Source organism: Halichoerus grypus, chromosome 14 (genome assembly GCF_964656455.1).
Source record: "Halichoerus grypus chromosome 14, mHalGry1.hap1.1, whole genome shotgun sequence".
Taxonomy (NCBI): Eukaryota; Metazoa; Chordata; class Mammalia; order Carnivora; family Phocidae; genus Halichoerus; species Halichoerus grypus.
In genome coordinates this window covers 93,882,848-93,899,330 of record NC_135725.1, presented here as the reverse complement: position 1 = coordinate 93,899,330, position 16,483 = coordinate 93,882,848, and the positions used below count along the sequence as shown (strand labels likewise).

At 52.0% G+C, this 16,483-nt stretch overlaps 1 protein-coding gene across 7 annotated transcripts in view; it reads right to left on the bottom strand.

Moving 5' to 3' along the window:
• Nucleotides 1-16,483, bottom strand: part of CACNA1B (calcium voltage-gated channel subunit alpha1 B) — a 188,762-nt gene that overhangs the window by 83,194 nt on the left and 89,085 nt on the right. For 4 of the 7 annotated variants that reach the window (XM_078062105.1, XM_078062104.1, XM_078062109.1 and 1 more), the window contains exons 18-20: nt 16,185-16,294; nt 7,740-8,522; nt 6,578-6,795 (exon numbers count right to left, since the gene is read on the bottom strand). In XM_078062105.1, the coding sequence (XP_077918231.1) occupies nt 6,578-6,795; nt 7,740-8,522; nt 16,185-16,294 (1,111 nt within the window). The remainder of the gene's footprint in view (nt 1-6,577; nt 6,796-7,739; nt 8,523-16,184; nt 16,295-16,483) is intronic. The other 3 variants (XM_078062106.1, XM_078062108.1, XM_078062110.1) reach the window with 2 other exon arrangements.

Sequence of the window (16,483 nt, the reverse complement as noted above, 5' to 3'; positions counted from 1 at the left end):
TTCAGGAAAGTAGTAGGATACAAAACTGACATATAAAAGTCAATAGCCTAGGGTGCCTGGGTGGCTCAGTCGGTTAAGCATCTGCCTTCGGCCCAGGTCATGATCTTAGGGTCCTGGGATTGAGCCCCACATCGGGCTCTTTGCTCTGCGGGGAGCCTGCTTCTCCCTCTCCTTGCTGCTCCCCCTGCTTGTGCTCTCTCTCGCTTTCTCTGTCAAATAAATAAATAAAATCTTTGAAAAAAAAAAAAGTCAATAGTTTAGATTTCTGCACCTAGCAGAAGCCATGACAGAAACCAAATTAACCCTTGCACCAGTAATAATCAGAAACAGTAGACAACAAGAGAATGAAAAGACAAGCCACAAACTGGGGGAAATCATTTGCAAACCACATATCTGATAAAAGACTGGTATCCAAAACATAGAAAGGAATCTTAAAACTCAATAATTAGAAAACAATCTAATTAAAAAGTGGGCAAAAATGTCTGTTCTCAGACTACAATGGAACTAAACTAGAAATTATAACAGAAAGATAACTGGAAAGTCCCCAAATATGTAGAAATTAAACAACACACTGCTAAGTAACACATGGGTCAAAGAGGAAATCTCAAACATAAAAATATTTTTAACTAAATGAAAATGAAAACACAACTTATCAGTTTGTTGGATGCAGGAAAAGCAATGCTTACAAGAAAATTTATAGCACTGAATGCATATATTAGAAAAGAAAGATCTAAAATCAGTAATCTAAGCTCCCACTGTAGGGAAAAAAAAAACCATTAAAGGTAAGCAAAAGAAACAATGAATCGTGGATCACTGCATCAAAAACTAATGATGTACTGTATGGTGGCTAATATAACATAATAAAAAATAAAATAAAAATAAAAGTAAGCAAAAGAAAGGACATAATAAGAATTAGAGCAGTGGGGCACGTGGGTGGCTCAGGTGGTTAAGTGTCCGACTGGATTTTCGGCTCAGGTCATGATCTCAGGGTCATGAGATCAAGCCACAGGTGGCCCAAGCTGGGTGTGAAGCCTGCTTAAGATTCTCTCTCTCCCTCTCCCTCTGCCCCTCCACCTATCCCTCTCCCTCTCAAAGAAATTAAAAAAAAAAAGAAAAAAGAAAAAAAAAAGAATTAGAGCAGAAATCAGTGAAATTGAAAACAGAAAATAAATAAAGAATATCAACAAAACCAATGCAAATCTTTTCAAAGAAACGATCATTAAAATTGATAAATCTCTATTTTAGGCTAACTAAGAAAAAAGAGGGAAAACACAAATTACTAATACAAGAAATGAAAGGGGACATCGCTACTGATCTCATGAAGATGAAAAGGATAATAAAAGAACACTATGAACAACTCTACGCCCACAAATTCAATAACTTACATGAAATGGACCAAGTCCTTGGAAGGACAAATCTACCAAAACTCACACAAGAAGAAACAGACAATGTAAATAGGCGTCTATCTATTAAAGAGATTAATTCATAAATTAACTATCTTCCAAAACAGAAAGCACCAGGCCCACCCAGATGGGTTCACTGATGAATTCGACCAAACATTTAAGGAAGAAATTATACCAGTTGTCAACAATCTCTCTTTTTTTTTTTTTTAAGATTTTATTTATTTATTTGAGAGAAAGAGAGAGAGAGCAGGAATACAAGCAGGGGGAGTGGGAGAGGGAGAAGCAGGCCCCCCGCCAAGCAGGGAGCCCGATGCGGGGCTCGATCCCAGGACCCTGGGATCATGACCTAAGCCGAAGGCAGACGCTCAACGACTGAGCCACTCAGGCGCCCCAACAATCTCTTTCAAAGGACAGAAGCAGGGCGCCTGGGTGGCTCAGTTGGTTAAGCCACTGCCTTCGGCTCAGGTCATGATCCTGGAGTCCCGGGATCGAGTCTCGCATCGGGCTCCCTGCTCGGCGGGGAGCCTGCTTCTCCCTCTGACCCTCCCCCCTCTCATGTGCTCTCTCTCTCTCATTCTCTCTGTCTCAAATAAATAAATAAAATCTTTAAAAAAAAAAAAAAAAGGACAGAAGCAAAGGGAGTACTTCCTAACTAATTTTATGAGATCAGCATTACCCTAGTAACAAAACCAGACAAGGCATTACAAGAAAACTATAGACTAATATCTCTCATGAAAATAGACACAAAAATTCTTAACAAAATATTAGCAAATCAAATCCCAAAAAGTATAAAAAGAATTATATACCATAACCAAGTGGGATCTGTCCCAGGTATTCAAGGCTCTTCCAACATTTGAAAATCATTGAATGATCACATCAACAGATTAAAGAAGAAAAGTCACTTGATCATATCAATAGATGGAAAAAAGCATTTGACAAAATCCAAAACCCATTCATCATAAAACCTCTCAGTAAACTAGGAATAGAAGGGAACTTCCCAACTTGATAAAAGATTATCTTCAAAACACCTACAGCTCACCTCATACTTAATGATGAGAAACTTGAAATTTTCCCACTAAGATCAGGTCTACAAGGCAAGGGTGTCACCTCTCACCACTCCTTTCAACATCATGTTGGAAGTCCTTGCTAATGCAATAAGGCAAGAAAAGGAAATAAAACATATACAAATTGGGAAGGAAGACATAAAACTGTCTTTGTTCACAGATAAGGTGGTATCTATATAGAAAATCCAAAAGAATCAACAAAAAACTCCTGGTACTAAATGTGATTTTAGCAAGGTTTCAGGATACAAAGTTAATACACCAAAGTCAATTACTTTCCTATTTATCAACAATAAATAAGTGAAATTTGGAATTAAAAGCACAGTATCATTTATATTAGCTCCCCCCAAAATGAAATTCTTAAGTATAAATCTAACAAAATGTCTACAAGATCTACACATAGAAAACTGAAACTCTGGTGTATGAAATCAAAGAACTAAATAAAGACAGAAATGTTCCACGTTCATGAACAGGAAGAGTCAATATTGTCAAGGTGCTAGTTCTTCCCAACTTGACCTATGGATTTAATGCAATCCCAATCAAAATCTCATCAAGTTATTTTATGGATATCAGCAAAATGATTTATATAGCGAGCAAAAGTTTATATAGAGAAGCAAAAGATCCAGAACAGCCAACGCTTCAATATAGAAGGAGATGAACAAAGTTAGAGGACCAGTGCCACCCAACTTTAAGACTCACTATAAAGTTACAGTGATCGAGACAGTATCGTATCAGTGAAAGAACAGACAAATAGAACAACAGAACAGAATAGAGAGATCAGAAATAGACCCCAGAAATATAGTCAACTGATCATTGATAAAGAAGCAAAGATAATCACCGGGGCAATGATCGTCTCTTCAACAACTGGTGCTAGGAACAACTGGACGTTCACATGCGAAAATGAATATAGACATAGACATTATACTCTTCACATAAGTTAAGTCAAAATGGCTCATAAGCCTAAATGTGAAATGCAAAACTGTAAAACTCCTAGGGGATGACATAGGAGAAAACCTAAATGACCTTGTTGATGATGATCCTTTTTAGATACAACACCAAAGATATGATCCATGAAAAAAAAAAATAATGGATCAGCTGGACTTCACTAAAATTAATAAATTCTGCTCTGTGAAAGACAATGTCAAGAGCACAATTAGATGAGCCACAGATGGGAGAAAAAATCTGCAAAAAACACATCTGATTAAAAAAAAGTGTTATCTAAAATTTACAAAGAACTCTTAAAAATTGAAAATAAGAAAACAACCTAATTAAAAAATGGGCCGAAGATCTTAACAGACACCTTACTAAAGAAGATAATGCAGATTGCAAATAAGTATATAAAAACAATGTTCCACATCACACATCATTAGGGAAATGCAAATTAAAACAATTTGATACCACTACACACTTACAGAATGGCCAAAATCTGGAACACTAACAATACCAAATGCTGGCAAGGCCATGGAGTAATGGGAACTCTCATACATTACTAGTGGAAATGCAAAGTGGTATAGACAGTTCAGTGGTTTCTTACAAAACTAAACATACTCTTGCCATGTGATCCAGCCATTACTCTCCTTGGTATTTACCCAAAGAAGTTGAAAGCAAGTTCACACAAAATCTTGCACACAGATGTTTTTAACAGCTTTATTCATAATTGTCAAAATTTAGAAGGGCCCAAGATGTTCTCCAGTAGATGAATGGATAAACTGTGGAACACCCAGACAATGGAAATATTATTCAGTGCCAAAAAGAAATGAGCTTTCAAGCCATGAAAAGACATGGAAGAACCTTAAATATAAGGTAAGCGAAAGAAACCAATCTAAAAAGGCTATGTACTGTATGATTCCAAATATATTGCATTCTGAATAAGGCAAAACAATGGTCAGTAAAGAGATCAGTGGTTGCTAAAGGTTGGGGAGGGGGAGGGATGAATAGGCAGAGCACAGAGAATTATTAGGGCAGTGCAAATACTCTGTATCCTATTATGATGACGGATATATGTCATTGTACATTTGTCCAAACCCAGAGAATGTACAACACCAAGAGTGAGCCCTAAGGTAAACTACAGACTTCTGGTGATTATGATGTGTCAGTGTAGATTCATCCTTGGTAACAAATGCATCATCTGGTGGGGAATGTTGGTAATGGGGGAGGCTATGTATGTGTGGGGGGCACAGAGTAAGGGGAACTCTCTGTACCTTCCTCTCTGTTTTGAACCTTAAACTGCTCTCTAAAAAATTAAGTCTCAATTTTTTTTTCAAATAAGAAAATTAAAAAGTCAGCAAAAGATATGAACAGGTATCTCACCAAATAAGATATACAGATGACAAACAAGCATATTAAAAGATGCTCAATGTCATATGTCAATAGGGAATTGCAAAATAGAACAATGACATACCATTACATACTTATTAGAACAGCAAAAATACAAAACACTGACAATACCAGATGTTGGAGAAGATGTGAAGCAACAGGAATTCTCATTCATTGCTGGTGGGAATGCAAAATGATACAGCCAATTTGTTAAACTGTTCGCCAGTTTTTCACAAAGCTAAACACAATCTTACCTTATAATCCAACAGTCATGCTCTTAGCTATTTGCCCAAATGAGTTGAAATGAATGTCCATACAAAATCCTGAACATAAATGCTTGTAACAGCTTTATTCGTAATTGCCAAAATTTGGAAGCAACCAAGATATCCTTCAATAGGTGGATGGATAAACTGTGGTCCATCCAGACAATGGAATACCATTCAGCGCTAAAAAGAAATGAACTATCAAGCCATGAAAAGACATGGCGGAACCTTAAATGCATACTGGTAAGTGGAAGAATCCAGTCTGAAAAGGCTATACACTGCATCATTCCAAATATGTGACATTTTAGAAAAGGCAGAACTATAGAAACACTAAAAAGATCAGTGGTTGCCAGGAGTTGGGGAGGAGGGGCTGCACGTGACTCATGGACAAAAGCCAGGTGGGAACCCTGGGCTCATCCTCGAGCTTAGCCAGAGAGATTCAGACCAGGGGGTTGCTTTCCAGGAGTCTGGGAAGACAGACCCATTAGTATCCATGAGAGGTGAAACAAGAGAATGGGCCAGGGAAAGCTTTCTCCCAAGGAAGCGAGGAGGAGGGGAGCCTAAGCAGCCAGAGCTGGCCACCTCCCACTGCTACCCCTAGCATCGTACACTGGTTCACAGGCCCCAGATAAGCGCACCTGCGCAAGAGATAAGGGGCATATGCACACGCCTGTGCGTGTGGACACATCTGCACACAGAGGCAGGCATCTTGTGACACCTGGTCTTCTCGAGACCGAAATCTTCATCTGGCCTTGCATGTCAGCTCTGCTTCCGTGGCCTCTCCCTCTCCCCTGGAATGCTTTCTCCGTCTTTGGTGCTCCCAAGACGTCTAGACACCTTCTACACACAGTGTGAGGGGACTGTATTTGATCCCTACAGGTCTCTCCCTACTAGATGGAGTGACCTGAAGACAGGAACAGCATCTTGTTCACCCTGTATCCTCCTCGGTGCCTGCACATGGTCAGGAGCTCATGAATGTGTGAGTGAGTGAGTGAGTGAGTGAGTGGAAAAAGAAAAGGGCTCAGGCAAAGGCCTGTGGGGACCTTAGAGCAGGAATCATAAGGCACATAAGTCGTGGGAAGACCACCGGCTAGTTGTCAGCCTCCATCAAGTCTGGGGCCATGGTCGGTAGCAGCTTTCACATGACTATGAAGAGTCATGACTGTCCTGAGGTCTGTCTTCCTGATGAGACTGTGAGCCCCACAAGGGCAGCCCTGGCCTTGCTCCATCCTGCTGTCCCCCAGCACTCCTCTAACACCATGCCTGGCACCGAGCTGGTAACTTGCAAATATTTTTGGAAGGGAGGAGAATAGAGCTTAAGTGACGTGTAATAGTATGTAAGGGTAACAGTGCTCCTCTGGGCCACTGGGAAACAATGAGGCGTCAAGGCACAGACGCTGACCACAAAGGACTTCCTCTCACACAGGCATGCTCTGTCCCCAAGCAGCTATCATGGAGGGGGTGGGGGGGTGGGGAGAGCAAACTGGGCCTGCACAAGGTGGGCCCTGCCCCGCTAATACGGGGAGATACTCACTGGGAACAGTTGTGGTCTCCCCAGGAGGGCCGGTCAGCGTCACTGGGATATGCACAGTAGCACTCAGGTCCGAGGGTTGACTGCCCATCCGTGTGACATTCCGCTGATTATCTGCATCCTCTGGCTGTTCCTCCACCTTCTGTAGACAAGTGCTGGGCAATGCATGCACAGGGCCCACACCCATCATCCCACTGGCCTCCAGGTCACAGTGTGCCTCCCTGCAACCAAGAATGCACATCAGAGTCTGATTCGGCCCCAAACTGCTATTCAGTCTGCAAAATCCAGCTCCTTATGCCCCTATCCAGACCAAATAAATCCCTGACCACGTCCTCTGCTACTCTGGCATTTCATATGGTTTTTATCACTTTGTACATTTCTGTGTTTTTAGGTCTGAAGGGTAAAATGGGGCTGACTCACCTGTCTGTCCCTGGCACAAGACCAGGCATGGCTAGCATCACAGTATGTATAGAAAGGGAACTGTCTGCAGAATGAAGAAGCCTGTAAGAGGATGCTTCCCTAAGCTACTCCACCTAGAGCCCCACCAGACCAAGAGGCCCAACACAGAGCTCTGCACAAAGACAGTGCCTGGACTGGGCTGGTCCTGAGCGGTCATCTCCAGCTGCATGAGTTCTGGGAGGCTGGTGGCCTTTGCCTGGGGGCTCCTGTTACCCCAGGTTTCTCACAGAGTCAGAGTCAGATCCTGGCCCAGCTGCGGAAGGGTAGGAGGCCCTCTGTGCCATGGCCACCCAGCCTGGCCCTATTCTCTTCTACCATTGGCCCAGTGGCCTCCTCAGGCCTTCCTCAGTCTCTCCCCAATTTTCTCTTTTCCCTGGGCCACTATGCTCTTCCCACGCCAACATGTCCCAAACCACTCCCAACAATTTCCCCCATGCCCTCTTTCCCACCTGGGTACCTTAGAATAATGGCTGACATTCACTGAGCATACCCTGCCCCCTACACAGTTTTAAGCATTCTACACGTCACCCCCAACAAGGCAGCATTGCCACCGCCGCAGAGAGAGATGGCAACAGAGGGCGGGGAGGACCAGCCCCAACAGGTGCCGCGGGGCAGCTCTGCACCCTGAACCCGGTGGGCCCTGCCCACCCCCAGCCCCCTCTCCGGCCAGCGGCTCCGCCCACCCTCCGCATGCGCACTTCCTCACTTGGGCTGGTGGTTCCGGAGCTCCTTCTCCTTGTCCCGGTCCTCGGCCTCGCCCTCCTTCTCCGCCGCCTCCTTCTCCACATCCTCGTGCGTGGGCAGCGCCTTGTGCCGCGCCCGGTGCCGCCGCGCCGGCTCCTCCCCGCTCCCGGCCTCCCGGGGGCCGGCCCGGGGGCCGCCGCGGTGGCGCGCTCGCCGCTCGCCCTTGGCCCCGGCCGCGCCGCCTTCCTTGCCCTGGTCGGGTGCGTGCCTGTGCGCGCGGTGGCGCCGCGGCTCCCGCTCGGCCGCCTCGTCTGGGGAGCCGCGCCGGTGGTGGCGCCGGCCGCCCTCGGGGCCCGGGCCGCGGCCGCGCTCGCTCCGGGTCTCCTTGCTGCGGCTGCGGTGCGGCCTCGTGCGCTCTTCCCGGGCCCCGGGCTCCCCGCCCTCGGCCTTCGGCGCGTCCACCCTGTCCTCCGCCGCTGCCGCCGGGGCCGGGGCCGCAGCCTTGTCGCGGTGCCGGTGGTGCCTGCGCGGCGGGTCCGCGCCCTCGGCAGCCTCCGGGCCCTCGGGCCGCGCCTTGCCTCCCGAGGGGACCCGCGGCCCGTCGCGGCCTAGCTCCACCACGAGCGGCCGGTCCAGGTGCGTCTTCATGTCGGGCCGCAGGTGGCGCGTGGTGGCGTAGCGCAGCCTCTCCTCGGGGTCCATCTCGCTGTACAGCGCCTCGCAGCTGGCCCTCAGGTTCTGCAGCCGCAGCTGGCTGGCGCGCTGCTCCCACACCGAGCGCGCCTTGGCTGAGTTCTGCGGCCTGCTGTGGGGAGACCGGCGGTGAGCGGCCGCCCCTGCGCCGCCCTCCGACCTCTCTGCCTCACAGGGGAAGCCACAGATGGACGCAGCGATGGAGGGACGGCAGAGTGGGCGCAGGGAGGAGAGGGAGGGAGGAGGGGTGGCCGGAGCCCTCGAGACCCCTGGCAATCGGTGCAGAACAAGTAGGGGATACGCAGGGTAACAAGAATCCAGCACCGCCCCCACCCCGTCAGGATCCCAAAGATTGTGAGAGCACCAGCCTGGGGGTCGGGGGTGGGGGGCTCAAGGCCACCCTTGAGCAGGTGTACAGGGGCCCTTGGCCAAGGGATGCAGGGCAGTGGGAATGATAGGCACCAGCATGAGGTGGCAGACAGGCTTCCAGGGCGGGTGGGCTGCTGGCCAGGAAGGCCAACATGGGGAGAGGAGGGGCATCAGCGTCCAAATGGGGCAGGACTGAGGAAGAGGCAGGAGGCAGGGAGCCCTCTGCAGCAGCCCTGGGGCATTGGCCTTGCTGCAGCATAGAGCAGAGCTGCCCAGGAAGGGGCTTCTCCATCTCCACTTCCAGAAAAACAGCCACTGGCCAGAAGGAGACAGGGCTATTTGTGAGAGACCCTGAGAAGAGGTGGGCCCTCAGGAACAGGGTAGGCAGTAGCCCAGGGAGCAAGGGGCCAGGGGCAGTGGGCCCTATCAGGGGCAAAGGGTAAGCTGTGACTGCTCCCTAAGGTGGTCAGCCCCATCCAGGCAGCTGCCCCTCGGCTCAGTGACCACTTGCTCCCAGGAGCCCAGCAGTTAGGTCTAGCGCTAGAGATGCTACCTCCTGTGGTCCTCAGTGCCCTCCACTCTCCTGGCTCCACAGAGAGCCCCTTCCATCCACCAGGGCAGAGAGGAGCCCTCCAACACCAGGAGTAGCCTGTGCTTCAGTCTCAGCCCTCACTGCACAGGCTACCAAAGGTCTGACCACCCTCCAGCCTCACCCACATGGTCACATGTGGGGCTCCACAGCCCAGGGTACGTGAGAAGCCCTTTGCATTCTGGAGTCTGTGCTGAGTAAGGCCTCCAAATTAGGCGACCCCAGTCCCACCCTGGCCAAGCGGAAACCCCATCCGAGGCCAGAGTCTTGTCCTTCAGCCTCTGGAGGTTTCTGGACCCACCATGGTGGTGGTGGTGGCATCTGTCTTGTTCAGAGCCACACTGTGCTGTGGGCTGCAGTGCCCATCTCATCCAACCCTCACAACTACCTCTTGTCCCTATTTCACAGATGAAGACACTGAGCCTAGGAGGCATGACTCATAGAGGGCCCCACAGCACGTCACTGACGCAGCCAGGATCAGACTCATGCAAAGGCAAAACAGAAAAAAGGTATCTACAGAGGTGAGGCCTTGGCCACACCCCAGCCACACTGACAGCACAGTCAGCCTGGGGGCCCCAGACCAGGGCCCAGGCTGGGCAGGCCACCAGCATCAGGGCCCTGACCCACCGAGCACCATGCTGACCTGCAGAGTCAGAGGTGGCCAGGTGTGGGAAAAGCCCAACCCCTGCAGCTGGCCTGCACAAAGTGAGTGATGCCGAATCCTGCCCCTTTGGAGGTGAAGTCCAGGCTCCAGTGTGGGGAGTGCCTCAAGAGTATGAAAGCAGAAGAGCACCATGTCTGCCCCTCACCTGGGAGCCCATATGGTGGGCAGGCAGGGCAAGGCTGGGGGACAAGTGTTGGCCTCTCTGGCCATCTGCTGACTGACACCTTCAACTGCCACGCCAGGCCCTGAGCTGCCGCCTCTGACACATCCAAGCTGAGCTTCCCTGCTCCCGGAGACACCTTGCAGCGGACCCACCGCCTTCTGTTTCTTGGACCTCAGTCTAGAGCCCAGGGGACCTACCCATCCCAGCCTGGCACCAAAACAAAGGACCAAGCTCTGAACAATGCTGAGCCATGTGAAGTGGATGATAGGAGCCCATGAGGGCTGACAGCCAGTCCAGCAGCTCGACACAGACCTGGACTCTGCGCCATTTGGTCGGCAGAGTTAGTGTTAGATGCAGCCGAAGACCTGGAGGCCAGTTCTCCATCAGAACAGACAGGCCATAAAGACGGGGGACAGTGTGGTGGCTGGGAGCTCAGGTGAGGATGGGCTCCCGATGACATGGTTCTGCCCTCAACCTGACCCTAGCCACAGCTCCTTCTCCCCCAGAGACCAGCTAAGCTTCACAAAGAGGTGACTTGTCTGCTAAAGTAGAGGGTACCACAGGGCTGGCAGACTCCCCTAGAACTTCCCAGGGGAGCAAGACACTGAGCAGCTGGGGTCACATGGCCCCACCTGGCCCTGCTCCTGCTGGGTCTCTCTCCCTCTCTGGGCCATAATGCCACCTGAAAAGGTCTGTACCTACCCACCACTCGGTGATGTCCTGGCTTCCTCTCTGGGTGTGTCTCTGAGTCCGTGCACCAGGCCTCCCCTCCTTGTTGGTGTCTGAGTCGACCTGCACCCACCTGGTTGCTGTTCTGTCCTTGCTCTGTCTGGCCCATAAAGTAGTGTGGCCACCCCTGGGCTCTCACTCTGCACCTCTCCACCGAGCTCACAAGCAGCAAGGATATGCGAGCGAGTGTCAGGCCACCATCTGACACAGAGTGACAGTAATCCAGACGAAGTCCTTATTTAAAAAGGCTCTTTAAGGAGTCACATGGGGGAGCTGCTCCCACAATGTCTCGACCCCAGCTGGCTGGTATAGCCCTATTCGGTCACACCCAGCCCAGGCACTGTGGATGCCTGCAGGGCCCAAAAAGGAGCCTCAGTGGCATGGCCCTGCTTTGAGGTCTCTGGGCTGAAAGAGCCAGTTCCCCAAAGCTGCGGACAATGTGGAGCAGCCCTCACTGTGACGCCATCAGTCCCTACAACCACATCTGACTCCACCTGTGATCAGTCATCCGGGGCCCAACTTTCTTACCCTGTGAGACGTCAGGGACCCAAGAGCCAGCAGCTCCAAGTGCTTGTGAGCAAGCCCACCTGAGGCCTATGCTGGCTGAGTAGGGAGCAAGTGGCTCAGGGAGGGCAAGAGCTCCCACACCACCGGGACCCAGAGAGGACACCTGGCTACCCCCATCCAGGTGGGCTGACCACACCCAACCACTCCAGGGACTTCTCACCTGCAGCGGTTGGTCTCACCCTTGAGAGGAAGCCCCTGGAGGCAAGCATCCCAAGACCACTTCCCCAGTCAGAATGGTGTCACCTCCAAGAGGGACACACTGGGGTTTCTGTGGCTCTACTCAGGCTCTGGCTGGTCTAACATGAGACAGCAGCTCTGCTCTTGCTAGGACAACTTCCTAAGGATCACAGATACATCCCCTCCCAAGTCAAAAAGGGAGGGGGCAGGAGGACCCTACGAATGTCCTCAGTGAGTCCTACTGAACACTCCACCTCGTGGGAACCACAAGGAGACAGCACCCATTGGTGCCCAGCAACGGCCACCTCAGGAGAAGCAGATACATGCTCAAGACGCCAGAGAGACGGCACGTGGACAGACAGCAGACAAGAGGACCAGGAGGGAGAGGAGGAGGGGCTGAACTCAGAGTCTGATGCCCGTGAGCAGGACTTGGGAACGTCAGGAAGCATGCCCACCGTCCCCCAGCAGCTGCCCCTGAAGCGAGTGATTTGAGGTGGGAAAGCAGTTAGGAGTGGAGGGAGGTTCGCGTGTAGCTGCCATGAAGCACAGAGGGTGTCCTAGCCGAGCAACTCACGGTGAGTTTACGCTGGAGACAGATGAGCTGCGAGATGCAGCACCTCGAGTGTGCTTTACAAAACTGCACATGCAAAAAACAGAACAAAAGAAAAGTGAGAAAACCAGAGAGGGTTCTAAGGGACACAGAACACGTTTAAGCCACGTCAGGTCAGGGCACAGGCTGCAGTATGCATCTGGGCAGGAGGCCAGGGACGCTTCCATCAGAACGGGCACCAGCTGAGACCTCGGGGTAAAAGAGAGGTTGAGAAAGAACGAGCATCCGACGGAACAGTGACACTGAAAAGAACACGGCACACCCCACCATGGCTGGAAGACAAGAAGCTGCAATCTGGGGGCCCATCCACTACAGCTCAGCACACTCTGCCCCACGAAGGGCAGTGGGGTTGGAAAGAGCCAGCACCGTGTGTCCCTAAATTCCAAATGGCTCTCCCCTGCCACTTGGTGTCCTGCTCCCACGGGGCCATAGTGGGATGACCTCTGCATTTGCCTTGCCTTTGAGATGGGGCAAAGCCGGCTAACACAGAACACCTTACCTTTGGGCTTTACCTGAGTCCTGCTGCCTGACCACCGGCTCTGCCCTAGCCCACCTGACTCCTTGGCTCCTCAGGCTCTAAACCAGGTGCCTCCAGCTCACCATGACCCGCCCAGGGGCAAGCAGGCTACATCACCAACCCACTTCCCTCGGGTGTAACTCCAGCCATTTCCCAGTGACTTTCAGGAAGCTTTTCCAAAACCAACAGAGAAGCCAAAAATCTCTATGATCATTCCCCTTTAAGGTAGTTTCCCCAGGGGAGGACCACATGGCTTCCCAGCTCCTCTTTCTCAAAGCCAAGTCTACACACATTTGTGAGGAGCTCAGAGCAACTCATCCACCTGCAGGTCCTGGATGCAAACAGGTGTGTGGGTCTGTGCAAGTGCGTGTGTGAGAAAGAGTGTGCAAATCAGTGTGCGACTGGGTGTGAGTGCGTATATGGTGTGTAGGAGTGTGGATGTGTGTGAACGAGTGTGAGGCTGTGAATGAGCATGTGTGTTCATGTGAACATGTGTGAGAGTCCAGTGGGTGTGATCGTGTGTGAGCATGAGTGTGTGTGACAGTGAGTGTCGGGGGGACTGAATCATGTGAGGTAAGTGAACACTGTGGGTGAGTGTGTGTACCAGCATTCAGAAGTCCAGGTGAGGAGAAGGGTAACCGAGCACAGAGAACCAGGAGGGCCATGTCAACCTTAGCGACCCTTCCCTCCCAGGAGCCTGAAGTGGCTGTCACCTGAGGCTGCAGCCCAACTCCAAGGGACAGGGACACCCCTCTGAGGGGGCACGGAGGCTCAGTGCAGCCGCACAGAGCCCAGGGGAGCCTCTCAAACAGCAAGGACACTAAGGGCCCGTCTGCATCCAAGGCATCGCAGAGAACATCTGGACCAGTCCTCCCACTTCACAGACCACACGGCATGGCTGCACGGAGCTGGGTCAAGATGAGGGTCACTCAGGGGCCTCGCCCGTACCCCGACCCAGCAGTGGGGAAGAAGCAGGCGTTGCCCATTCACCCAGCACGACTCACGGGGAGAACAGAAACAGTTGGGAGGGTGGGGGGCAATGGACAGACAGAGGACAGACAGACACCAGCAGCTCTGAGCCTCGGCCTTTAGTGCTCAGAGGTCTCCACACAAAGAGGAGGGCAAACACCAACACACCCACCACCCACACACCTGGGAGTTCAGACCTGGTCTGAAGCGTGCAGGAGCGTCAGTGATCACATCAGACAGACTGCCATCTGACAGAGGCAGACTGAGGACATGCCACAGGGTTCAAAGGCCTAAAGCTGCATCCCAGGAGAACCTGCAGGACCGATAGCTAGCCCAAGAAGGGGGAACACAGGCCAGGGCCTGCACGCACCCAGGCTGACGACATGAATGAGCTGGCACCAAGCTCAGGCCCCACTGTGAGGCAGACACCTGTGTAACCCCAGGAGCTCCACCCAGGAGAAGAGAAGCACCGAGGTGGAGATCAGGCCAACGGCTGGTGTAACACACCCTGGGCCTGGGTACACCAGTCTGTAGGCTTGTACCTACATAGCAGTGTCCCCAGATGAGGACAGGGGCAGAGGAAGAACATCCAGACCTTTCCTGGTGGCCTGACCACCGGCTCTGCCCTAGCCCACCTGACTCCTTGGCTCCTCAGGCTCTAAACCAGGTGCCTCCAGCTCACCATGACCCGCCCAGGGGCAAGCAGGCTACATCACCAACCCACGTCCCTCGGGTGTAACTCCAGCCATTTCCCAGTGACTTTCAGGAAGCTTTTCCAAAACCAACAGAGAAGCCAAAAATCTCTATGATCATTCCCCTTTAAGGTAGTTTGTGCTGAGGGCCCCAGCACCTGCCTCTCTGAGGTCTCAGCCCCGATGGGAATGGACGCCCTGCCATACACCCCTAAGGCGTGGGCAGCTCTGGCAGGTATAGGGCGCATGGGACAATGCACTCACCTCCAAGAGCAGAGAAGGCAAACGCTGAACAGAAACCCACAAGGCCCATGAATAAGTCAAAGGCTCACCTGTTCCCTCTGCTAAAGCAGACCACCAGCAGTTTACAAAGTTCAGGAGAAGGGGCCATCTTCCAGGGCACCACAACCTCCTCAAAGCAAGCCCAGGACCAGGCTGACCAAGTCGTTGAATTGGCCAAACGAAACACAGACAACTGAGCACTGAGCCCCGCAGTAGCTGTCTTCGTGATGACTGCTGTGTCCTGCCTGGCTACCTGCAGGCCGCCTGCATCCCTGCCTGGGCCCCCCAGGGGTCTGCGGCCTCCTCTAGCTTCTTCTCCCCCACAGAGGCCAGGGCTTCCTGGTTGGCTTAGGGGCAGGTCCTCTGCAAAGGCCCTCCTAGGAAACAGGCCATCACCCTGGGGACTGCTGGACAAGAACAGGGCTGCTGTCGTGCTCACTGACCGGCACGCCCACGCTCCCAGCAAACCCATCCACCCACTCAGCAGCACGGATGCATGTGTCATCAGATGTGCCCATGGCTGTTCCTGGGGAACAGGGAGAGGGAGGGAGGCCAGCTGGGTCCACACGGGGAATGGGAGGTATGTGGTGGGGTGGGCGTGGCACCGAAGACAAGTCAGCAGTCCCAGGCGGACTCAGCCTGGCCTAGAGAGCGAGCTCCCAACAAAAGGAGAGCTCCTCGGTGCTCTCTCACAGCCACCCTGATACTAGGCCAGACTTCCTCCCTCCTTCCCATTCCTCCCTGCGCCCCCATGGGTGACCTCCCCCAGCACCCTGCAGCCTTTGGCCCTGGGCTGGGCACTCTGTCCCAACTCTGAGGGCCCTAATACTGCCAAATGTGGTTCTGCAATGTGCCTTGAGGCTCAGCTGAACCTTGGGGTGACCAGCCTCCCCACAGAAGCCTTGGCCCTGCCTTCACCTTTTGTCATTATCAAGGCTTCCCCTTGACCTCTGTCCCCGTACTGAAACCTTGAAGACATTTTGGGGAAACTGCATTAAGTCTCATGGGCTGCTGAAGTACCAGCTAGAATCTTTTGGCTCACAAAATACATTCCTAAAAAGCTGAGTACAGAACAGACATATTGACACCTTACCCCTGACTCTCAGTCTTTGTCCAGCGAGGGGCCCTGGAGCCACCCAAGACTGTTGAGGAGCAAGTCAGAGCCAATCCTACCCATGATGGGAGGGCCATGCATTGCCACATCTTTCTTCGACTCGAACTGGGAGAAGCCATGGAGGCTTTTCCTGGTGAACCCACTCCTCAAAGGCTGCTCTCGGAGGGGAACCATTCCCTCACATCACAGCTCCTGTGGGCTGTGTCCTAAGGAGCCCCTGCCAATGCGTGGGATTCTGAGGAAGCCCCCAGAAGGCGTGTCCTGCTGAGAACCCAGCTGTGAGACTCCGAAGCAGCCCCCGCCACCCTGCAACCCACCCCCAAAAGCCTTACGCAGCAGCAACGGAGATGTTGGCGGCAGACATGGGACTGACTTCAGCCACTTCTTTGGCCTTTTGCAGAGCAAGCTTCTGATTGGCTGCTTCTTCCATCTCCTCTTCGTCCTGTTTGAACAGACAGAAGTGCGCAGCTAGCCTCCGCTAACGACATCAGCTCTTCCTCCCGTGGTCTCTGAGTCCTTCCTGCCCTCTGAACCTGTATGAGCACGACCCACCCATGCCCCAGCACTGTGCATCAATGCCACATGAGCTCTCTGGTAGCCTTCAGGGACCCCCCTTCTATACCTGCTGCTC